The sequence below is a fragment of the Nannospalax galili genome, unplaced genomic scaffold (assembly GCF_000622305.1).
Source record: "Nannospalax galili isolate Female #2095 unplaced genomic scaffold, S.galili_v1.0 scaffold471, whole genome shotgun sequence".
Taxonomy (NCBI): Eukaryota; Metazoa; Chordata; class Mammalia; order Rodentia; family Spalacidae; genus Nannospalax; species Nannospalax galili.
This window is the reverse complement of record NW_008330333.1, coordinates 612,913-636,902: the sequence shown is the minus strand read 5'-3', so window position 1 is coordinate 636,902 and position 23,990 is coordinate 612,913. Positions and strand designations below refer to the sequence as shown.

The 23,990-nt window shown below is 47.9% G+C and overlaps 2 protein-coding genes and 1 pseudogene across 2 annotated transcripts; all 3 read right to left on the bottom strand.

Moving 5' to 3' along the window:
• Positions 1 to 344: 344 nt before the first annotated feature.
• On the bottom strand, positions 345 to 3,120 carry LOC103744828 (serine protease 30-like). Its single transcript, XM_008846684.1, is given in 6 exon segments — positions 345 to 599; positions 788 to 948; positions 1,332 to 1,576; positions 1,665 to 1,845; positions 1,957 to 1,983; positions 3,069 to 3,120. Coding segments are annotated over 6 exon segments (921 nt in total).
• Positions 3,121 to 12,664: 9,544 nt separating this feature from the next.
• On the bottom strand, positions 12,665 to 13,480 carry LOC103744821 (annotated as a pseudogene).
• A 5,335-nt stretch (positions 13,481 to 18,815) lies between these two features.
• Positions 18,816 to 22,633, bottom strand: LOC103744813 (brain-specific serine protease 4). Its single transcript, XM_008846664.1, has 6 exons — positions 22,552 to 22,633; positions 21,880 to 21,906; positions 21,262 to 21,433; positions 20,767 to 21,044; positions 19,585 to 19,742; positions 18,816 to 19,022 (listed from the first exon to the last, which is right to left on the bottom strand). The coding sequence occupies exons 1-6, from the start codon at positions 22,631 to 22,633 to the stop codon at positions 18,816 to 18,818; spliced, it is 924 nt and encodes a 307-aa protein (XP_008844886.1).
• Positions 22,634 to 23,990: the final 1,357 nt, after the last annotated feature.

Here is a 23,990-nt window from a genome sequence, read left to right as displayed (position 1 = left end):
CTGGTCTACACAGTGAGTTCCAGGCCATCTAGGGCTACAGGGAGACCCTGTCTCAAAAAGACCAAAAAAAAAAAAAAAGAAAAGAGCTGAACAGGACCTGTGACATGTGAGTGTTTGCCTCTGTTTGACAGGATGCTTCCTCATGCTAGGTGAGGAGCCCAAGGGGGAAGGACCATAGTTTCAGATCGCTGTGTCCTTGAATTCTTCAAGTCACTGCATCCTCCAGTACCTCCCAGGCTGTTACCTTCAAACATCATTTAAGATTCATTTTTCTCAGTATCAACTTTAAGCCCCTAGGTCATAAATCCCACCAGAAGAGGATTCTGGGATCTAGGACTCATGACTCACAAGATCCCTGGTAGGACTAATATCAGCAGCACAAGCAGCAGTATTTCATGTGACTCAGGGACTCTGGAATATGACCCAGAGTCATCAGAGTGGTACCCAGCCAACGTTCTCTGAATCCAGTTCATGTAGGTCGGCACTCGTGTGTAGACACCAGGCCAGAATGGCCAAGCACAGCCAAACCCCCAGCTGGTGACCCCAACCTGGACCCAGGAACTGTTGATGGCACAGACCAGCGGCCCCCCAGAGTTACCCTGAGGTAGAGAGATAAATGCTCAGTTAAGAAGGACTTCCAGGAATACCCTCTGCTGAGGCCACAGAGGCTGGGCAAAGGCTCTGGTCCCTCTGGAGCCCCTGGGATATAGGATATAGGGATGGAGTACATGGCAGAGTGAGCCTAGAGTGCGCTGAGTCAGGAGGGGGAGATGAAGGCTGCTATCACCTGGCAGGAGTCTTTCTGGCCCTCTACAAAGCCGGCACAAAGCATGTCTGACTGGATGAGCTGCTGCCCAGTCAGGCTGGGCTCCCCAAGATGGTACATCAGTTCACATTCCTCTGAGTCCAGGAGAGGCACAGCCACCTCCTAGAGGATGCTCACTAGGACTGGAGCAGACAGAAGCCTGGCGTGAGTCTACCTTGAACCTTGTCCCCATTCAGAAGAACTCCCTCCCACCATGCAGACAGTAGCCTGAACCATTCCTCCTCTGTCCCCCCTTCCCTCCCATGCCTCAAAGTTAGGAGACAGAGAGTCAGGGAGCAGGGGTTAAGTCCATTCTATCACCTGTGAACCATACTACCCTCTGTAATCTCACAACTGCTGAGCCTCAGCTTACCCATCTCAGCAATGGGCAGAATCCTGAACATCCCCAAATCCACCGTGAGTGGTCACCTTGGCCAAGGGGAGTCCCACAAATTAGTCAGTACATCCCCTAGGCAGGTCCTTCCCTAAGCAGGAGTGGGGATTAGGTAAGGACACATTCCCTTACGTCTCTCCTGGGTGGACCCCCAGCAGAGAGTCCTTGGGGTTAGGAAGACTTGGGCTTCTGGGAGGCAGACAGGGGTGAATTGGGAGGGTTTCAGGGGGCTGTCCAGCTGCACCCAGGCAATGTCTCCACTGGACCTCTCCTCCCAGATGTAGCCAGGGTAGACAAGAATGCTCCTCACAGCCACAAAGGTGGAGTGGGGTTCCAGAAGGGAGAGTGTCAGTCCTCCAACCTTCACATGGTAGAATCTGAGATTCAGAGACGTAGAAGGAGACAGACCCAGCTGAAGCAGCTGCCAAAGAGGGACAAGACAAGGAGGATGCAGCCACTCTCCACCCCAACTCCACCCACCCAAGGAAGCAGTGAGCAGCTGTGAGCACCCAGCCCGAATGGATGAGGGAGCCTCCACATATATGGCCCTCTGAGGTGGTCCACAGGCTGACCTGCCAAGGCCACTGTCCTTCCAGGGCATTTTGGCCACCCACAATCTTCCCAGTATCTCTGGAGTGGCAACACACTGCAAAGGGGCCTTCTCAGAAAGCTACTCCAACTTGGGTCCTGTCTCTCCGTCTCCAACACCTCCTTCCATCCCCTGACCTGGACTGGGGCAGCCAGAGATGGCCCTGACCTGAAGGCAATACATCCCCATATGCCCCTAGAAAATAAGAGGTTTTACAGTGGATCCTGGTTAGTGCAGACAATCATAACTGATCAAAGTGTTGAGAATAAGTGACTGAGTGCTCAGCCACTGGCTCCAGCATGGATGGGGAGAAACTCGAAAGGCCCCACCCCTAGCTGAGAAGCTATTTGTAGATGATGGCTACTGGGGGAAGGGGAATTTTTCTTTGGGGGGTGTGGCCACTGGCTCCAATAGATGATCCACATCCTTGTGCATATGGGGCAGCACTAAATGGACTCAGTAGGTGCAAAGAAGAAGAGGAGGAGGGGGAGAAAGAAGAGGAGGAGGAGATGGTGATGATGATGAAGTTGAAGGGGGACATGCTGGTCCCCAAGTAGTCAAGAGGGGAGTGGGTGGTGGGTATAATCAAAATATATTGTATACACCTGGTGTGGTGGCACACATATCTACTTGTAGCACTCAGGAGGCAGAAGCAAGAGGAACTCTGAGAGATTGAGGTCATCCTGGTCTATATAGTGAATTCCAGGCCAGCTGGGACCACAGGTGGCCCTTTTTTGAGACTGTCTCAAAAAAATGTACTGTATAGCATATGAAATTCTCATAGGATTGAAAAAGGAAAAGAAGGACAGTTGTGGTGGCCCAAGGCTTTGATTCCAGCACTCAAGAGGCAGAGGCGGGAGGATCTCTGTAAAAATGAGGCCAGCCTGATCTACATAGCAAGTTTCAGGCCAGCTGGAACTATGGGGAGACCATCTCAAAAAGACAGAGAGAGAGAAAGAGAGAGGGAGAGAGGAGAGAGAGAGAGAGAGAGAGAGAGAGAGAGAGAGAGAGAAACACAGAAGAGAAGGGCCTGGGGACAACATTCAAAGTCATCATCCTGATGACCTGGCTCAGTGACATCACCCTACTTTGGAGCAAACAACCACTCTCCTCTTTGATTCTGCCTTCTCCTGCCTCCATCAGAGGGCCAGTGGGCATCCAAGTCTTGACCTCCTGCTCCCAGCCCTCTCCTACTTGTCCAGGAAGGAAATGGGATGATGGAGTGAGAGCTCAGGGGCGGTCAGCAGGAAAGGAGGTGGGGACAGAGGAATGTCCCTTACCTGGTACCAGCTGTAGCAGGAGAAGCAGGATGCATCTTGTCCAGGTCTTCATGGCTCCTCTTCCATACACACTGCGGTGGGGTCAGAGTCCTTGAACAGCTCTAGGGATGGGCTGGAATTTCAGTATCTAAAGGAAATCAAACTGAAGCCTGATTGTCTGGCAGGATCCACTCACTCAAGCTCCGGCCCCCACCCGGCAGCTCCAGAAATGTGATGTAGTGGAGGCCAGGAGTCATCAAGGCCCATCAGGAGCCAGAGCTCAGAGGAGTCAGAAAGTCCACCCATGAAGGTAGCATGGTGAAGCTTTACCCATCCTGCAGGACGGTAGAAGACCTCGTTGCTTCACTCACCTTGTCTGGGAGACCCAGAGCTCTGCTCACTACTACCAAAGGATTCCAACCCTCTCCTGATCTCATACCAAGCAATGTGCAGCCTCCACAGAGATGAGCTGAGAGTGCCTGACTCAACTCCTACTAGGCTCCTGGTCCTCCATCAGTCAACCCTATTTAAGAACCAGGAGCCCAGGGGAGTCCTACTGGTGAATATAGGAACAAATGCAGCCAGGGCTTACCCTCCAGACCAGGAAATGTCAGCTCAGAAATACTCAAAGTTTTCCAGGTAGTTGTTTCCTTCTATTGCTATGGCTGCTTCAACCCTTCCACTTCTCTTCCAGGGACAAGAGCAACACTCTAATCCAGTCTCCAGTATTGCCAAGGACACTGCCATGCCTCATGCCAGGACGCTGATGACCAAGTTTTTGCTACTCAGCTCAAACCCCTCAAATCTATACTTGGTCAGAGTCACTCTGCCAGCAGAGGACACTAAGGGAGGCTCCAGGCTGCTGGGGAAGAAAAGAATTGTACCTTCCTGTCCATTTCAGGCAAGTTTCCAGGACTTTTCCAGTGGCCTTCCAGTGAACTTCAGTGGACTTTCTGTGCACCTCCAGTGGGGTTCTGACTAGCATGGGGTACCTGGACCATCATCCCTGCCCTGTCTGTGCTTGACAGTTGCACATCCCTTGTTTAGCAGGTAGCCTTAATGGCACCGTGGAGTCTCCTGGCGTCCAGTTAGCAGTTGTCCACTTCGAAGTAAACTCTGACACCATGAGAGGCAGCTGGTATCCCGGGCTCATGGACTATCCCTCCATGCTCACCAGCATCATAAACAGCAGCTTCTCAGACCTCAGAATTTCTTCTCCATGCAGCATTTCCACATCTCTAAATGTCAACAGTTCCAGGTTCCACCCTTCTTTCCCTTAACCTTTTGCTGTAGTTAACTTCCTAAAAATTTAAAATCTTTTTACCCTTTCAAGTATCTACTTAATTTTAGACCAAGCTGGTAATTCTTTGCATAAAATTCTCATTTGTGAAATATGAATTTTGTGACCTGACAGTCTCTGTTGGACACACCTGGGTTTGAAGTCCAGCACTGTGTCCTACTAGATGATGCTTTTGTTAGCAAGACCTCAATACTGAGCCTTGGGTCCTCATCTGTGAAATGAATGGTCCCCTGTTCAGGAGCCATATGGAAAAGGTTCCCACTGCCCAAAGATGGGACAATTTGAGCATTAGAATAGGCAATAATTTCAAGTGATAAAAATATATCAAGTAAACATGAAACCATGAGTTTGTAGTGATACTACAAAAACAAAAAGACCTGATTTGTCATTCTTATACTCATTTTATTTTTTTTTATTTATTTATTTATTTATTCATTTATTTATTTATTATTTATTTATTTATTGAGAAGGGCCTCCCTGTAGCCCCAGCTGTCCTGGAACTCACTATGTAGACCAGGCTGGCCTTGAACTCACAGACATCTGCCTGCCTCTGCCTCCCAAGTACAGGGATTAAAGGCGCACACCACCACACCCGGCCATACTCATTATTTTAAAGATAAACAGATAATGAAGAAAGTTCTCTCCTATGGACTAATGCATGCTGTCAAATGAAAAGATGTATTGTTATGTTGCAGTGATCTTCAAAAACTGTTCTCATGACCTAGGGTGTTAGCCATATTTCATCACTGTGACAAAATGCCTGAGCAGATCAACTCAAAGCAGGAAAGATTTATTTTAGCTCAGGGATTCAGAGGTCTCAGTCCATGGCTGGTTGGCTTCATTGTGATCAGCCTGTGGTGAAGTAGAGCACCATGGGGGAAGGGTATAGCAGAACACAGCTGCTCACCTTAGGCAGCCATGAACCAGTGAGAGAAGGGACCAGGGACAGGGCACACCCTTCAAGGGCACACAGCCAATGACCTATATCCTCCAACAGGGCCCTAGCTCCTAAGTCCCACTACTCAATAACATTATCAAATTATCAATCAATGGATTCAATCATTGATTAGATCAGAGCCCTCATGCTCCAATCATTTCCTAAAAATCCCTCCTCTGAACACTGAGCTGGGCATCAAGCCTTTCTTTAACTTGAGTTTTTGGGGGTCACTTCATAGTCAAACATCAAAAGACAAGCAACTAGTATGTAACTCCTTTCAAAAGACTTTTCTGGAAAAAAATAAATCTGCTTAAGGAATTGGGACTGACCACTAACAAGGGCATAACTGCACTGCACTCAGAGGCTCAAGATGAGGGGCCAGTGAGATGTCTCAGCAGGTAAAGTAGTGCCATGTAAACCTTATGTCCAGAGTCTGATCCCCAGAATCCATATAAATGTGGAAGGAGAGAACTGACTCCACAAAGTTGTCCTCTGACCTCCACACATACCTTGTGGCATGAGGGCCCACATATACCATGCACACATACAACACAAACAACAACAACAACAATAAATAAAACTGAGTTAAAAATTATTTTTTATTTTTATTTTTTGTGTATGCATGTATTGCCTGCACGTAGGTAAGTGCACCCATGTCATGCAATGCCCGCAAAGGTCAGAAGAGGCTGTCGGATCCCTGGGACTGGAGTTACAGAAAGTCGTTAGCTGCCATATGGATCCTGGGATTTGAACCCGGGTTTTCTGTAAGAACAACCATTGTCCTTAACCTCTGAGCCATCTCTCCAGCCCCTAAAACTGAGTTTTAAAAGAATTCTTTGAAAAAAAGAGGTTAGGGAAGTGGGGGTGGGTAGATAACTCAGTGGGTAAGAGCACTTGCTGTGCAAACACGAGGACCTGAGTTCAAAACTTAGCACTCATGTAAAAAGTCAGGCGTAGGGATGGGGAGATGGCGCCGTGGATAAAAAGCACTTACTATATAACCAGAACCCATGTAAAAGCTGGACACAGTAGCAAAAGTATTTGTTATCACAGCACACCCCTACAGGGAAATGGGAGGCAGAGACAGGAGAAATCTCTAGAAGCTCATGGGCCAACTAACCTGGCTTGAAGAAAACCTCTCAAACAAGGTAGAGAGACAAGGACTGACCTCCACATACATACTGTGGCACACATATACCTGTACCCACCTATATAAATACATGCATTTACACCCTTAAAAAAAAAGGAGCAATGGAACTCCTGTTTGATGGAAATTTCTATTCTGTTCATCCATTCTATTCTATTAGCAAAAATGAAAAAAAAATCCAAAACCCAAGAGTAAGAAACTGGAGGTATAGCACAGTTGGTACAGTGCTTACCTAATATACACGAGGCCTTGGGTTTGATCCCTAACACTGCATAAACTAGATGTGGTGGTACACACCTGTCAATACTTGGGAGGTGGAGGCAGGAAGATCAGGAGGATTTCAAGGACATTCTCTGCTACAGATCAAGTTCAAGGCCAGCCTAAATAAATAAATAAAGTGTGACTTAAACAAAACTCAACATAGAAATAGTCTCTGACTCACCTAGAGGGAGATATGAGTTAATGCACAAGAAACTGCCAGGTGTTCATTTCGTAACTGGAGGCAGTGAGGTCAACTCTATGACAATGCCAGCTTCCTCAGGTTTTCAAACGGAGACGGAATAGCCTGTTCTTTTCCAAGTCAATAGCCCATGTGATCTCTCACCTTTCCTGCCTTCCTAGGCACACTAGCTCACACCTGTGCAAACCAGTTGCTCCTCAGATGCCCAATTAAATCTTTTTTACTTTTGCAGTTTATGAGTTTGGACTGATCCATAAACAATCAACCCCACAGGAAAGACACTAGGCAGGGCTAGCCATGAGCAAGCTGAGCAAGAGCCTGTCTGCAGGTCACAGGGAATGGGATTTTTCAGCATGGAAAGGATTGGAATGGCACTGAGCCACAAGTTATGAACATATAGGCCAAGCTTTATCAGAACTTTGGCTGACACTAGCAGAGAAAGAGACAGAGACAGAGAGACTAAGAGAGAGAGAGACAGAGACACAGACAGAGACAAAGAGAGGACTGCTTTCAACAGCAATAGGCAGGCTTTTATCAATCTGTAGGGTAAGGGTGTTAAAGTCTGGTAATTTTCCATTGGCCATGGGCACAATGCTAAAAGATGTTTGCCTTCTTGTGCAAGGCACAGATCAACTTGTTGAATGGTCAGCTCACTCTGGGAACTGCTGAGTTCCTCTTGGGGCTGTTTCATTGTCCTGCACAAACATCCTGGCTCTGTGGTTTGTTCTGGGCCTGATGACAGGTAAGAAGCAGCAGCTGAAGGAACTGCGCACAAGGGCGGGGTAGAAGAAACACATGCTAGCTCCAACAGGCATCAGGCCAGGTTTACCAGGCATCCCAGTCTTGGACAAAACATTCCTCCAGTGATCCACACATCCACATATGGTACTGAGGAGCATCTGACACAAAGGGGACAGACACAACATGAAGACAGAGATGCCAAGCCTTTTCTTCTGTTCCAGTCAACCATCAAACCTTTGAAAGTCTAAGTGAAGTCAGTGCTTTCAGTAAAAGCAAACTTCAGGTCACTGAGAAGCAACTAAGGCAACCATTACCATAACCCACATGTCACAGGTGGTCTGCTTGGCAAAGCTGATGGGAAGTTGATGTATTTCCCAGTTATGATTTTCGAAATCAGTGACTTTTTTTCAATAAGGTTTTTTTCTTGTCTTTTTATTTTTTTCAATATTTTATTATTTTTTATTTTATGTGTATGAATGTATTGCCTGCATGTAGGTAAGTGCACCTGTGTCGTACAATGCCCTCAGAGGACAAAAGAGGCTGTCGGATCCCCTGGAACTGGAGTTATGGACAGTTGTTAGCTGCCATGTGAGTACTGGGATCTGAACCTGGGTCTTCTGAAAGAACAACCAGTGTTCTTAACCACTGAGCCATCTCTCCAGCCCTGTCTTTTTATTTATTTTCAGACAGGGTTTCATGTAGTCTGGCTGACCTCCAACTTGCCAAGTAGCTGAGGCTGACCTTGAACTTCTAATCCTCCTGCCTCTACCTCCTGAGTTCTAGGATTACAGGTATGTATTACCATGTCTGGCTCAAAATTAGTGCTTTTTTAAAGTCTACTAAGGGCAAATGAAGCCAGAGGATTTATTTGGCTAATTTTTTCCCTTGGTAGCTGACACCTGAATTGATGGATTTCTGGAGGCTAGAGGCCTTTTATGAGATGAGATTTTTCCTTGGGAGCATGTGGGGACCAGATGTTACCCAAAATAATGGCACTGAACTGAAGGAAGAATGACAGAACATGAAATGTACCCACAGACTCATGTTTTGAAGGCCTGCCCCCAGCTCATGGTGTGTATGTGTGTGTGTGTGTGTGTGTGTGTGTGTGTGTCCTCCCATCATGTGGGTCCTGGGGATCTAATCAGGTTGTCAGGTGTAACAGCAGGCACCATTACCTGATGAGTCATCTGGCCAGACCACTGTAGAATCTGTAGGGATTACCTGAAAGAAGTAGCTGGAGGGTCCTTGGGGGTAAACCATTGGAGGAGCCTCAGCCACATGCTCCTACTGCCATGAACTCTGCCATGTCTTCCCTGCTATGATGGATGGAAACCCTCTGAAACCATGAACCAAAATAAGTCCTTCCTCCCTGAAGGTATTCTGTCACAATAACGAGAATAGGAACTGCTACAGACGGATTTCCCAGTTCTCACAGGACCAATCTCTGGGCCAACTCAAGCCCAACCACCATTGGATAATCTGTAGATGGGGTGGGAAGGTCTTAAGAAAAAATGAATTTCTACTAATAGAGAATGTGGGGCTCAAGTGACTAATGAGAAAAGCAAAAGATATGTCCATATGCTCTTCCAAACCAACACAGTAGGTCATAGCTATTACTATTAGCTAACTATTTACTAACATTTATGGCCATGCAAGAACCTTTCTGGGGGTACCACCTGCACCAAAATGAAAAAGATAAAGATTGAATCCCTAATAAACTCAGAATATTTCTTAAGAAAGATAGGGCCAGTGAGATGGCTTAGCAGGTAAAAGTGCTTGCCCCCAAGCCCAGTGCCCTGACTTTGATAACCAGGACTCATATGGCGGAAGGAGAGAACTGACTCCCACAAGTTGTTCTCTGACTATCACGTGCATGCCATGGCTCATACCCTGCCCCCCATGCACACAAAAATTAAATAAATAAATGATTGCAGTAAATTTTTAAAAAGGAAGAAGAAAGCTAGGCAATTAAACAGATAGTAACATGACAAATTTAGGGACCTTCATCTAGTGTGAGTGACTGGGCAATAAAGGAACAAGCAGAATACAGAGCATGTAGGAGTGGTACTGCATACCCTTAGTCCCAGCACTGGGGAGGCAGAGGCAGGCCAGTCTCTGTGAGTTTGAAGCTATCCTGATCTACATAGTGAGTTCTGGGATAGCAGGCCAACATAGAGAGACCTGTCTCAAAAACAAACAAATAAAAAGTTATAATATAGAACACGTTAATGTTAAAATAGCAATAAATGGGAGGCAGAGGCAGGCAGATCTCTGTGACTTCAAGGCCAGCCTAGTCTACATAGTGAGTTCCAGGCCAGATGAGGCTACAGGGAGACCCTGTCTCAAAAAGATCAAAAGCAAAACAAAACAAAATAAAATGGTAATAAATGTTCTGGGAGAAAGAGAAAGCAAGGACGAAGTGAGACAGGAAGCTGGGGAACCATGCTGTTGTAAACATGACACATGACATCTGACCAGAGATCTGTAGGAAGTGACCAGATCACCGGAGGGAGGAGGAAACTACAAGTGCAAAGGCCCCGAGGCAAGAGCATGCCTGTTGTGTTCCAGAAATCAGCTAGAAACTCAGAGGGCTGGAAGGCAGGGAGCAGGAGGGAGGGATGGGAAGGGAGCCTCAAAGATGATGTCATTTCCTCTGAGTTAATATGGAACCACCAAGAATTTGAGAAGAGAGACATCATTACTTAATGTCCTTTGCTTTTTTATTTTGAATTCTGGGTAGCCATTTGTCCACTCAACAGTTAATGGATACTTTGGTTGTTCCCAGTTTGTGCTGATTATAAATACAGTTGCTCTAAATATTTGTATACCACTTTGTGGGTGATTCTGTTTTCTTTTCTCATGGCTGCATCTTAGGAATAAGCTTGCTGCAGACATGCTAAACTACAGGAAATGAGGAAAGCCCAGGTGCTTTTCTTTCTCATTGAATCTGTTAATTTTGTGTCACTGTGAGAAAATACCTGTCAGCAATAACTTAAAGGAGGAGGGATTTTATTTTTGTTCCTGATGTAAGAGGGTTTAATCCATGGTTACATGGCTTCGTAGGCACAGCATTGTGGCAGTCACCTGGGTGGGAGGGAAGAACAGTTCACTTCATGGCTGACCAGGAAGCAAAGAAAAAGGAGTGCTGGCACTTTCTCCTTTCCCCTTTTATTCCACCTGGGTCTTCCAGCTAACAGGTGATGCTGTTCACATTCATGGCATGTCTTTCCCCCATCAGGGAATTTTCTCTAGACATCATCTCACAGACACATCCAGAGGTGTGCCTTTATCTCCTAGGAGACTCTAAATCCAATCAAGTTGACAATGCCATCACAGCAGCACTGTGACAGTTCCAGTTACTCTAAATCTGCTGCTGTTACTCCAAGTTCAAGTGTGCATTTGCAGGGGGTAGACTTTTACTTTGGCTGAGATGACAAATGTGCTGGGGTGGGGAAAACTTGGGAGGGGATGGTAGGGTTTGGGTTGGACTGTGTTAGAGTTAAGATTCTTTATCTTCTGCATGGAGGCCTTGAGTGGCTGACAGACATACAGAAAGCCTTCCCTCTGGGGTCACCTGTCTATGGGCAGTAATGATGGTGTGAAACTGGATGATGGTCCCACTTAAGAGTGAATAAAGTCAGTAGAGCAGGACAGAAGAAGCCTGAGGGCTGACCTGGGGCACTGTCACTAGAGGCTGGGAAGAAGAGGAATAACAAGTGCAATTGACTTTGTTCCTTGAAGGTGAATGTGGCTCCTCCATGTGAATGGAGAGGGTTGTATCCTGGGAACTGCCATCTGCCATAGGTGCTAAGTATGACTGTTTGCAGATGCTCACAAGAAACCAGTCCTTGGTCCCCTGGAGAAAGATCTTCATGTACCCAGGTGACAAAGAGTGACTTGGGAAGGAAAAAAGATTCTTCCACCACCATGGGGAACCACACAGCCTAAGTCAGTGAGTGGCACTCAGGGAACATGAGGACACAGCATTCCCAAAGGACAGCAGTGTTCTATGGACACCTGCAGCAGGAAATGAAAATAAAAATGAAGATATGATCTCGATTTCACATGAGGTAAAAACCAAGGACACAGGCTGGAGAGATGGTTCAGCAGTTAAGAGCACTGGCTGCTCTTGCAGAGAACCTGGGTTCAATTCCCAGCACCCACATGACAGCTAACAACCATCCATAACTCCAGTTCCAGGGAATTCTACACTCTCTTCTGACTTCTGTGGGCATTGCACATGGGTACACTTACATGCAGGCAATGCACTCATACACATATAATAAGTAAAAATAATAAATAAAATATTTTTTAAACTGAGGACCCCTGAAAACAACTGGAGAATAATTTGAGAGTCCAAAATTCTTTTGAGAAGATAGGAGCCCAAATCCTCCATCATCTGGGTAACTTATTTGTAATTCGACCATTCTGATGACAATGACATACATCAGGCAATAAATGATTGCAATAAATGATTTAAATATTTGCAAAATCAGGATTTCCTGATTAAAAAAAAAAAGTTCTGGGGCTAGAGAGATGGCTCAGCAATTAAGAGCACTGGCTGCTCTTGCAGAGGACCTGGGTTTGGTTCCCAGAGGATCCAGTGTGCTCTTCTAGCCTCCACAGGCATTGTACAACACAGTGCACATATACAAACATGCAAGCAATACACTCATACACATAAAAATAATATAAATAAAAATTTTAAAGCTTCCTGCCAGGCATGGTGGTACACACCTTTAATCCCAGTACGCAGGAGGCAGAGGCAGGCAGATTGCTGTGAGATTGAGGCCAGCCTGGAATGGTCTACATACTGAGTTCCAGGTCAGCTGGGGATACATAGTGTGACCCTTCGTCAAAACAAAAACAAACACTTCCAAAACTTTAATATTTAAAAAAGATTCCTGCAAAATTTTTTTGCAAATATTTAAATCATTTATTGCCAGTAAGTTACAGTCTCTGAATATACACATTGCATGGAAATCACAGGTCATTTTAATCACTGGAAACATGTTTTAGATATGTGGTCAACTATTAGATATATTATGATCATTAAAGAAAAAAGGTCAAGAATATTTTTTGTCTTTTTTTTTTCTTTCCTGAAGCTGAGGACTAAACCCAGGGCCTTGCACTTGCTTGGCAACAGCTCTACCACTGAGCTAAATCCCTAACCCCAAAAGTCAAGAATTTTGAGTGCATAAGTGCTTGTAGTTACAAAATTATGTTCTCTTTGGTTTTTGTTATGCAAATCCTAAAGCTAGTATACATATTACTATAGATTACTGGAGATAATAACCATCATTCAGAATTATTAAATTAGTTGCAGATTTTCAGATACTGCTGATGAAGAAAAATAAGTTTTTAGCACTTGTAAGGCAGCAGAGAATTGGTTTAGGGACTCTAGGCAATTTCTATAAAGATGGCATGGTCATTAAACACAGCATTCCATGTTTTTCCCCTAGCAAGTCTATTTATGCGGATGGATCTGAGGCTGGGCAGCAGTGGCAGGTGCTGTCCCTTCTGAGGGCGGTTCTCGGTTCTCACGTGGCTATGCAGACGCAGACGCTTGCTTGCTCATCCTGTAGTTGATAAGCCATCCTCCCTGAATGAGCTGAGCTACTTCATTTGTCACATGGCACGCAAACAAAAGCCAGTTTCGAGGTTGTGCCTTGTAGGCAAATCTCAAGAAAGTCAAAGAATAGCAACAGAGGGCGAATGTCATCCTCTCGGGAGACTTCTTCATGTCGTTGATGGCAGTGATCCCAGTTGGCAACTGGGCCCCAGAGGTAGTCCCGGAAGTCCTTGCAATGACGTAGTCGGCCGCTCTCCGCACCAGCGCCCCAGCCATGACGGTCCGTTTGCCTCAGCCCAGTCGATTCCTGCAAACTTAAAACTAATATAAAATAGAAGGCTTGAAGCAAGTATATCAGTTAGAAACACACTTAGCTGTAATAAATGATAATCAGATTGACGGAAGTTTAATGAAAACAAGTTGGACAGCAGAAGGCTCCTAGGATGCAGACAGCATCCAGCTGTGTGATCACACCTGTGGCTTCTAAATCTAATCCCTGCCTTTAGGATGTTATATTAATTACTTTCCTCTTTGCAACAAATTACCTGACCAAAGCAACATAAGGAAGAAGGGCTTACTTGGCTCACAGTTGGAGGTTACAGTCCATCAGGAGCTTGAGGCAGCTGACCACATTGCATCCACAGTCAAGAAGCAAAAAGCAATGAATGTTCAGCTGGCTTTCTCCATTCATTTATACAGTCCAGGAGCCCAGACTAGGGAATGGCACCACCTATAGTGGGCACACCTTCCCACCTCAATTAACTCAAGCAAAATAATCCCCCAGAAATATGCACAGACACCTTCTCTCAGGTGATTCTAGATCTCATCAAATTCACAACTGAGATTAGCTGTCACAGATGTCAACTTGTACCCTCGTGATCATAGGACGACTGCTGACATTTAAGCATTGTATCTGCATCTATGACTAAACAGAGGAAGATAGGAATGGGTATCCCCAGATGAGTACGTCCCTTTTATCAGAGAAATACAAAGCCTTGCTAAGAAATCACCCATTTCATTAGCCAACTGTCTCACAGCACATGTAACCTGTGATCATGAGGGAGACTGGGAAAATGAGCACTCAGCTTTTATAGTGTCAGGGTAGAAGAAGCAATGGTAAAGGATTGGAAGAGTTGGCTTAGCCAAACTGATGGTGAAGTCTTGTTACTAACTGTGAGTTTTAATACCCTTGTCCTGTATGTAGAGTGGAGAAGAGCTGGGTCCCAGGTACAAAGTTTTGGATGTGAAGTCGAAGGGGGAATGCTGAGATGGATTGTTGGAGGCTTGTCTGGGATGTGTGCCCCTTGAATCCTACACCTAAAATCCTACATCACTGGGTTGGAGGGATGGTCTCCTCAAAGGTTCAAAATTAAAGGAAATAGCTGGGAAGAATGGGAGTGAGAGAAGGGAGCAGTCAGGCCTCACAGGCTGCAGTCAGGCAGTTCCTGCTGTAATGACATCTGCCACTAGGCCAGAAGGTCCTCACCCAGCCCTTGGGAGGATTTCAGAATTCTGTAAGGGCTGTAAGAGGCTAAAAGTGCCCAAGACAAGTGTATTTTCCAGTCAGGGTCTCAATTCTAGCTGAATTCCTCTGACAACCCAGCAGTCCCAGGTCTCCTGAAGCCCACAGCAAGTGGGCCCTTCACCCAGAGTTGGCCATGCTCAGGGCATGCTTCTCCTGGGCCATAATCTCAGTGTATAGTGAGGCCTGATGATGTTGTTTGGAACTCTGATCCATAGGAAGTGGTATGACTGTATAGGGCCTGGGGCACCTCCTCCATAGTCCCTCATATGGGAAGGGGTCATAGAAATCCCAGCAAACTTGAGTCCTTGCCACTACCTCTCTTCTCTACACCCTAGCCTTTCCCACAGTCTTGGAATCCCAAGGGCCCCTCATTCCTGTCACCATCCTGGCAGATATGAGGATATTTTAAAGAGATATTTGCAACCCCTCCCAAGAAACTGAAAGTTCACCAAGAATCTCATGCTGGGAGAAGGAAAAAGGCTAAAGGCTGGTGTCAGCCAGAGAGAACTTGTCTCTGGGAAATATATTTCACACCATTCTGATAATTCATAGGACCATCTTGCATGAGAGACTGGGGCTGAGATGATGATGGGCAAGACAGAGGAGGATAGGAAGGCAGGAAAACATCTTGGCGACATGAGACAAGAGAGGAGCCCTCCCCCCCAGGATCCAATTGAAACTTCTTGCCAGCAGGGAGGGAGAATTCCAGCACAATTAAAGCTGCTTAAGGCCTTTCTCCCTTCTCAGTTGTAAACCTGCAGTTTTCTAGAAATCTCACAGGAAGCCCCATTTACAGTGAGAGCCATCTCCTAAACCCTCTGCACAGCCTAGTGGCTCCTGGTTTTCCTTATCAGAGTACAATTCCATCCAAGGCAACTCCCAGAGCCATACTATAATCTCAGTTATCAAAAGAGATAAAGGGGATAAAAAGGTTTCTTAGCAGTGTTTTGAGATATAAGTTGAGAGCCACCACAATGGTATTTGTGGCGAGTGCTTGACACAACTGATTGTGGCTCTTCCCTCAAGAGCCTGCACTCCTGCTTGGATGTCTTACTCCCTGTGACTTCCTTGAGAAACCCACACTCTTACTTTTGGATATATCGTACTTTCTTCTGAGTACCTCTCTTTCTCTTAACACTCATTCTTAAAGTCTATATTAAAATATTAATAGGTCTCAGCACTCGGGAGGCAGAGGCAAGTGGATCTCTGTGAGATCGAGGTCAGCCTTGTCTACATAGTGAGTTCCAGGCCAGATGTGGCTACAGGAGACCCTGTCTCAAAAAGACAAATATTATATATATATATATATATATAAACAGGGGCTGGAGAGATGGCCCAGTGACTAAGAGCACTGGCTGCTCTTGCAGAGGACCCAGGATTTGGTTCTCAGCACCCATATGATGGCTAGCAACTGTCCACAACTCCAGTTTAAGAGATCTGACACCCTCTTCTGGCATCTAAAGGCATTGCTTGCACATGGTATACTTACACACATGCAGGCAAAACACTCATACACATAAAAATAAAAAACTTTTATTTTGGTCTTTTTGAGACAGGGTCTCCCTGTAGCCCCAGCTGTCCTGGAACTCACTATGTAGACCAGACTGGCCTTGAACTCACAGAGATCCACCTACCACTGCCTCCCGAGTGCTGGGATTAAAGGCGTGCGCCACCACACCCACCTAAATAAAAACTTTAATGACGATAACATAGAAATAAAATTTTTAAATTTGAGGAACTCCTCAGGCCACTGAGAGTGACAGCATGGAGTTGTGTTGTGTCCCCTCACCACTGACAGGATCATACTTTCTCCAAGAGATACCTCTTGCCCTCTATTTAAACTTGAATTTCAAATCAGTATTTCCAAAAATAGACTTGTGGGGTCTCTAAGCCTCTTTACTTGTTGCTTTTCTTTATGTGGCTACATTGAAAACAAATCCCCTTTCTCTTGTTTGTTTAATTGGCCTATTGAAGGCAGGTAGCTAAACCCTGCTGGGGCTGCCAGGGTGCAGGCTCTGACCCCCACAACTCTACCATGCTCAGTGAATACTTGGAGACTGACTTCCTAACCCAGAGAAGCCCCCTTCTCTTACCCAAGCATCTAGCCATTGATTGGTGACCTCAGGTAGCTATCTCCGGGACTTCTGTAAGGGCGGGGCTGGAGCAAGGGCGAGGGCTGAACACACAGGCCTGTGAGAAACTGAAGGTAGAGAGGTGAGAAGGAAGGGAGGAGGAAAACTAGAGAAGAGAGGGCAAGGTCTGAGGCAGAAAGAAGGGGAGTCTGGGGACTCTTGCAGAAAGACACCCCCAGCTCACAGATGAAGGACGATAGAGGAGAGGAGAAGAGGGAAGGGGAGCTTGAGGACAGAAAGTGTAGGAGGCAGCTGCAGAGAGGGAGGGGACTGAGGGAAGGAGAGGGCCTACAAAGGAGTTCTGGGGAGTGAGGAGATATTTCAGATAGAGGGTATTAGGCCACAAGAGCAGAGGCTGTGGGAACTCAGCCAGAGCTGTGCTGGAACTGAGGATATCTGAGTCAACCAGCACTCCCAGACTGCTTCCCCGACAGACAGGTGGCCAGTTTGGGCTGTTTGTTTTTAAACAACATTTATTGTTTTCTGATAATAAAATAAAAGAAATCAAACAACATAGGTGAGCCAGGTGCAGCTTAGTGGTAGGGGACTTGCCTAGTGAGGTCCTGGTTTCCACCTCTAATGTGTGTGGGATACAGCAAAAGGAACGAATATTTTGGAGCTGTACTCTCAACAAAGGACACAGCATGCTCATACCTGTAGGGTCCCTAACAGACATGTCATCTCTGCCGTTTCTAGGAGCCATTTAGCAGGGAAAGATCGTCTCAGCTGCCTGTTGGAGCTGGTTGTTTTCTGGGCTTTGTTTTGGGTAAATCTCAGAAGTATCAGTTACTCTGAGTTTCACACACTCATCGAACTCCTAGGAAGTGCAGCCATTTCACAGCCCGGGGAGGGGACATACCCCTTGGTGGAGGAGTGCTGGGGGCAGCAGGCTTTAGCCTAGGGACTCTGAGCAATCTGGAAGCCACAGACCCCCCAGATCTTGCTGTCACTCCACTTCCCCCTGCTCCAAGGGGACAGCTGAGGTGACACAAGCCTGCTGCCCTATTGTTTTGCTGTTTCTGTGGTGGAGAGGCATTTATAGACTCAGTGGTGAGTCACTCTATGAATCAGCAATGGGCAGGGAGAAACTGCCCACTGAAATTGAGGAGACATGGTCTAATGATGGTTGTCCTGGATGCCCCACTTTAAGTGCAACTCTGCCTGAATCCTGCAGTGCAAAGAGAGGGGAACTTGGTCTGAGACGAGCCAGTCCCCTATTCTCACAGAGGTGGATTTCTCCTAGCTACTTGGGAAATCCCCCAGCCAGATGGAGACCCCAACTTTGCTGTCCACCATGTGGCACAGCCAGATCCCCAGACCACAAGCTCCTGCCTCCTCTCCACCTGCTACCCCAGAGAGAGGGTTAACAGAAGCGAGGAAAGGTCAAGTATCCTAGCTTGAGCACCTGGTGGCCAGGCAGGCAACCTCACACCAACATCCCACCATTTCTTTTAACTGTGTATGAGTGTTTTGCCTCCATGTATGTAAGTGTACAGTGTGTGCATACCCATCAGATGTCAGAAGAGGGCATCAGATCTCCTGGAACTGGGTTGTGGATGGTTGTTAACCACCATGTGGGTTCTGGGAACTGAACCTGGGTGTTCTGTGAGATCAGCTAGAGCTCTTAACCACTAAGCCTGTCTCCAGCCCCATCCCAGAATTTTTGTCCCAATTGGATTCTTGCTTCTGTGTTCCCATACATGGGGGGAAAACAATCTTGAATAAATAATTTATTGAAACTGGAGGAATAAATATGTAGGCATGGTTACAAATAAGTGTAAAAATTATTAACACACACACACATACACACACACACACACACACACACAAGTAAGTTCTCATTGAGGGGAGGGGCTTTGCTGCAGGCAGGGCCAAGGCCTCTGAGAGTGTCCCACCTCCACCCCCTTTCCTGAAGTAGAGGAGGAGGAGGTAGCCACCATCTCCAGATCCTAATTTAGGAGCGCTTGGTGGTCTTGCTGCCCCCCAAGTGCCCCCGCAGCTGCACCCCTTGCACGATCCTCTGCACCCAGGAGCGGTGGGCTAGGAGGCTGGTGTAGACACCAGGTCGGTTGCGCTCTGCACAGCCCTCGCCCCAGCTGATGATGCCAGTCAGTAGCCAGGCACTTTCCACCTGGCACATCAGGGGACCCCCGGAGTCGCCCTGCAGAGAAGAAGGGAACTCAGGGAACCCACACCGGCAGGGCTAGGGTTGTGCCAGAGCTCAGGAGTCCTACTTAAAGGCTTCAGTACCAAATTCAAGCTAGGCATGCCCCTGGGAAGGACATGCCTCCCAAACATTTCCTGTGGAATGTCCTCCCTACACCCCCAGGAGCCAGAGATGAGACTCTTTCTGTTTTACTGGTTGGAAATGATTTTCCCCAACTGGCAAGGCAGACACTATAACCAGGCCCTATGCTGACCACCTCAGGCCTGGATGCTCCACCATCCCACCACCCTCATGAAACTAGCCCTTGGGGACAAGTGTTCTGTACCACCAGGACCCTCCTCTGAATGCCAGCTCCCAAGCTAAGGTGGCATCACTGAGGCCCTCAGTACACAGTCCAGGTGTGAATAAGAAAAGGTATGGCCCAGCCAGGCTGAAGGGGCTCTGTTGGGAGGTGAGCAAGCGTGTCCATGAAGGAGGTTTTGGGGAAGGAGATCCAGACAGAAGTGATAGAGATCTGTGTCCTCCCATCCAGGGTGGACAGAGAGTGGGTGCTCACCAGACAAGCATCTCGCCCGCCTTCCAGGTAGCCAGCACACAGCATGTCTTGGGTAATGGTTTCCTGTCCTCCTCCCCGCCAGTACAGGCTTTTGCAGACTTTCGAGTCGATGATGGGCACCTTTAGCTTCTGCAGGGTCTGAGGGTGGGGCAAGGGCACTGGGAACAACAGAGGGAGGGAGTCAGGCCCAAGTCCCCTTCTTGATTCCTCTATTCACCCAGCAGCATTTCTCAAAGGTAAACAGATAGTTCTACTGGGCTCTCCTAAGATGCCATCAGAAAACCCCAATTTCAGGCTTCTCTAACTCTTGACCCAGTGAATCTAAACATGGGTTCTGTGTCTTTAATAAGCTCCCTGATGCCCACAGAGGACTAAAGATACAAAACAGTGTTTCTAGACTCTGACACTACTTTGTCCAGCAAGAGCATTGTGTGTGTTCAATAAATATCCCCCGGGGTTCTGAATATCATCAGGGCCCAAGGAGCCCCACATCCTCCCTAAGACTAGTCTGCACACCCCAAGGAGAGACTGCAGTCTAAGAGTCCCAACATCTGCCCATGCCTGAGGAGTTCCTCTGGAGCCAGGCTAAAGATCTGCTTTCCTTGGTCTTTACCTGTACCCTCTGTCCTCCAGGTCTCTGCTGTCTTTCATAGATTTTGTCTGTGTTTTGTTTGTTTGAACTTGGCTTGTTCTGTCTAACTGCTATCTTTCTCTTGCTTCTCTTCTGCCTCTTTCTTTATTTCATCTTGTTTGTGTTTGTAGATGGACTTTTCCAAACCTCCAGACTTGGTTTGAAAATTGTTTTACATTGATAAGGCTGCATTTCCTTCTGGGAATTTCGCTTGCAATTGAGACATGCTACCACTTGGAAATCTTAAAGCTGATTTATTTGTATCTTGCCTCCTACTTCCAGCCCTTCCTGTGCTAATGAATAGCTTTACAAATCTCTATTGTTGCCCTAAAATATAGCCAAAGATTCCTTTCAACTAGAAATGATCTAAAATTGGCAGGTGGTTTCTGTGACTTCACTTCTCTGGTCCCCCCAGTTCATATTTTCTTGTTTCTATCATGTTATGCCTCTGGCCCCTACCTTCTCCTACCCCTACTGTCTATATCCAAGTAGCTGCCACAGTCTATCTCCAGCCATCCCTGACCCCTCTGGGATTGGAGGGGGAGCCGCACCTCCATCATGAATGCTTCCCCAGCCTGCAATCCAGCAGTCAGTGTTGGGAGGGAGACGGACAGAGGAGTCAGGCAGGCAGATGGGCAGGATCCGCTCAGAGAACAGGATGGGGTGTTCCAGGCGCACCAGAGCAATGTCCGCTTGGGTTCCCTCCTTCCAAGAGTACCCAGGGTGGGGCAGCACCCATGCAATACCCACCTGCTGGGACCGTGGGCCAGGGTTTCCCAGCTTCCAGGCCCCCAGCAGTATGGAGAACAAAGATGGCTTGTCCACATTGCTGGAAGGGAAGGGAAGAGGAAGGAGGGAGATGTCAGGGAGAGGCTGCCTGAGGCGATAGCAAAAGTATCAAGGTCCCTGGAAGACAAGGCAACCTTCCTGCAAGAATCAGGGTCTCTAATGAGGGGCATAAGTTGGAACAGAGGCCTGGGCAGCCCAGAGCCTACAGCAAGAAGTATGGGTCCTGGAGAGTCAAGGGCAAGCCTGATATCACATACCCTTTGAAGCAGTGTGCAGCTGTGACCACCCAGCGGTTGGTGAGCAGGGAGCCGGCACAGTGGTGGGTACCATTCTTGCGGATGCTCACGATCCAGGGCCACTGGGCATCTGTGCTGTCCTCACCACCCACAACCCGGTTCAGCTGCTGGGGCTTCCCACAGTCTGGGGGCACTGGCAGAAGAGGGTTGAGTCCTCTGTCGTCTCAGTAGGGACAGTTACCTTCTCACTTGCCTACCACCCAACCTCCAAGCCCTCAAGCCATGCCCTAGCCTACCATATGCCCAGTACAGCGTTCACTGCAGAGTGGGCTCCAGCCTGCCTTGTCCCCTTTAGCTATCTTGGCATTGGCCCTTTCCTTCACCTCTCCAGCCCTCTAGCTGGCCTTCCCTTCTACTTTCCTTCACTTTGACTCCCTTGATTCAATTGACTTCTTACCCTTCCAGCCTTTTCTCCTCTAGATCTTTTCTTCCCCCTGGCCTTTCTTTCCTGTATCCCTTCTTCTCCAGCTCCATCCCCCTTCTGACTACAGGCCCCACTTCTAACCTACCTCACATAGTGGGACAGAGACTGCCCATACCTCAGGCTTTCCCACCCCCAAGGTACCTGCTCACACTCACCAGGGATGTTGGCAGCATTGAGGGTGGCTGAGAGAAAGAGAGGAAAGAGGGTCAGTAAGGTTCAGTACCCCATGCCCAAGGGATTCCCCATCCTCTCAGACAGGCCCTGCAGCTCCTAGGCAGGCACTTCCTAGGGGCTCACTTGGGACAGACATCTCCTCGGGGCCTTTCCCTCCAGTCTACTTCTCAGTCACCTAGGCTTGTTCCATTATCCTAAGATCCCAGGCACCCAGGCTTGTTCCTCCAACTCCTGTGGAGGCTGGGGCAGCTGCCTTTCTTCTCCACTAGAACACAAGAAGTAGACCCAAGAAGGAAAACACAGAAGAGGAGATGGGAGATGGAGGACAGAGGGAGGAAATGATGATGGGTATGATGAGCCATGAGGATGAGAGGAATCCTGAACACCCACCATGAGCAGAGCACTCACCTGCATTCAATCCTTACAGCTACCAGGGAAACTGAGGTTCAGAGCATGGAGTTAACATGCTAAAGAAGGAGACAGAGACACAGAGACACAGAGAACCAAAAGGAGGCAATGGAAGGAAGAGAGATCAGATTCAAAGGAAGGTGCTAAGCTGAGCTGGCAGGGAGGGAAGGAGGAGGTAACCCTGGGTTGGAAGAAGAGGAGGGAGGAGAGGAAAGGAGGAGGAGCAGCAGGTCTTTGGAGCTTACCTGTGGAAGCTAGAAGCAGCAGAAAGATTAGGATCCTGAACTGGTCCCCACCTAGTTCTGGAGGAGGTCTGGAAATCACCATGGCTGGTGGGGGTGGAAACCCAGCCAGGCCACCAGCCATCTCAAGGGACCTGAGGGCTGTGCTGGTTGAAACAAGCAGGGCTGGGATAGGCAAGGCAGATGGCTGTAGTGTGTAGGGTTCCCTGCAGGTCACCCCAGGTTTTATCCTGGGAGGTGGAATGCTGTTGGACCAGTCCCCCAGGTGACTGAGTCTGGGTCACCCAGGCTGTGGGTTAAGGAGAAGGTGTGGCTGCTAGGAAGCAACAGCCGTTACTGGGGGCTGGGGTCACCACCATGGACCTGGATAGGGGGCTCAGGCCCAGGCTCTTGATGTGTGCCTTGATGTGTGCAGCCTCCCTCCGGAGGGACAGGTAAGGGACCTGCTGGCAATCTAGGGCATGGCTTTGTCACTGGCTGTCCAGGTAGGCAGAGAAAGGTCTCTGCAGCTTGCAGAGGGTCTGGGGTGGGAAAGGGCTAGGCTTGGAATGACTACAAGTGAGCCACAGGGTATTAGGGGAGGCTGATTGGGGGGACCTTGTTCCATAACGGCTCCTGCCTCAGGGCCCTGCCTGCTGCTGTGACTCAGTCCAGACACTCGGGGCCCTGGAATCCCGTTAGCCCACTTCCCGGAAAGCTGGTATGATGGCCTCATGGCCATTTGGCCAAGGTGTCCCTGGTACTTCCTTCCAGTTGTCACTATAGGTGATACTTCTCACCTGAACTCCTGGGAAGAGGAGGAGCCAGTAGTGACTTGGGTGGAATCAACCCCATCAAGGGAGCCAGTGGCCTTTGCTCCCCCACCCCAGGACTGGTGCTGTCCTTGCATTCTGGGACCCCTAGAAAGGGCCATGGCACTGGGTTTCAACAGAGCTGGGCTTCCATGAAGCTGGGTTTTGGGAAGCTGGGGCACTGCTCATGGGGCTGGTGTGGATTGTTCTTGAGTCAGCATCCCATACTGGTGACACCCTCACCTCTAGCAAGAACCAGTGACCTCTTCCTAGAAAGACATGCACCTCAGCCCAGTGGTTCATTTTTGGGCTCAGACCTGGTTATGGAGGGAAATAAGGCTAATAAAAACAACACTGCAACTTCGAAGTGTCCTGGGCAGGATCAGAGGTGCCTGACCCCACTGGAGGGGAAGGGGGTCACAGGTTGCTCTGAAGAGAAAACATTAAACATAGGTGCCTGAGAACACGTGTTGGAACAGGGACAGCAACGTTGTTCCTGGGAAAAAAAAAGTGAGGTGGCTGTTGAACCCGACCTCACCTCCTGCCCAGGCCCCTCTGGGCCAACCCACAGCTCCCGTAGGAGTTCCCTGCCCTGTGTCTTCAAGCTGTTCAGAGCTGGCCCTGAAGGAAGTCTGTATTGCTCACCTTAGC

What these genes read in the sequence shown, in the direction of transcription:
- LOC103744813 (XM_008846664.1), bottom strand. Translation starts at nt 22,633, where the DNA reads ATGGTGATTTCCAGACCTCCTCCAGAACTAGGTGGGGACCAGTTCAGG. An exon ending in CAATGCTGCCAACATCCCTG is followed by an intron (nt 21,434 to 21,879) that starts GTGAGTGTGAGC and finishes CTCTTCTGCCAG; the next exon opens with TGCCCCCAGACTGTGGGAAG. An exon ending in GCGGGCGAGATGCTTGTCTG is followed by an intron (nt 19,023 to 19,584) that starts GTGAGCACCCAC and finishes TCTTCTCTGCAG; the next exon opens with GGCGACTCCGGGGGTCCCCT.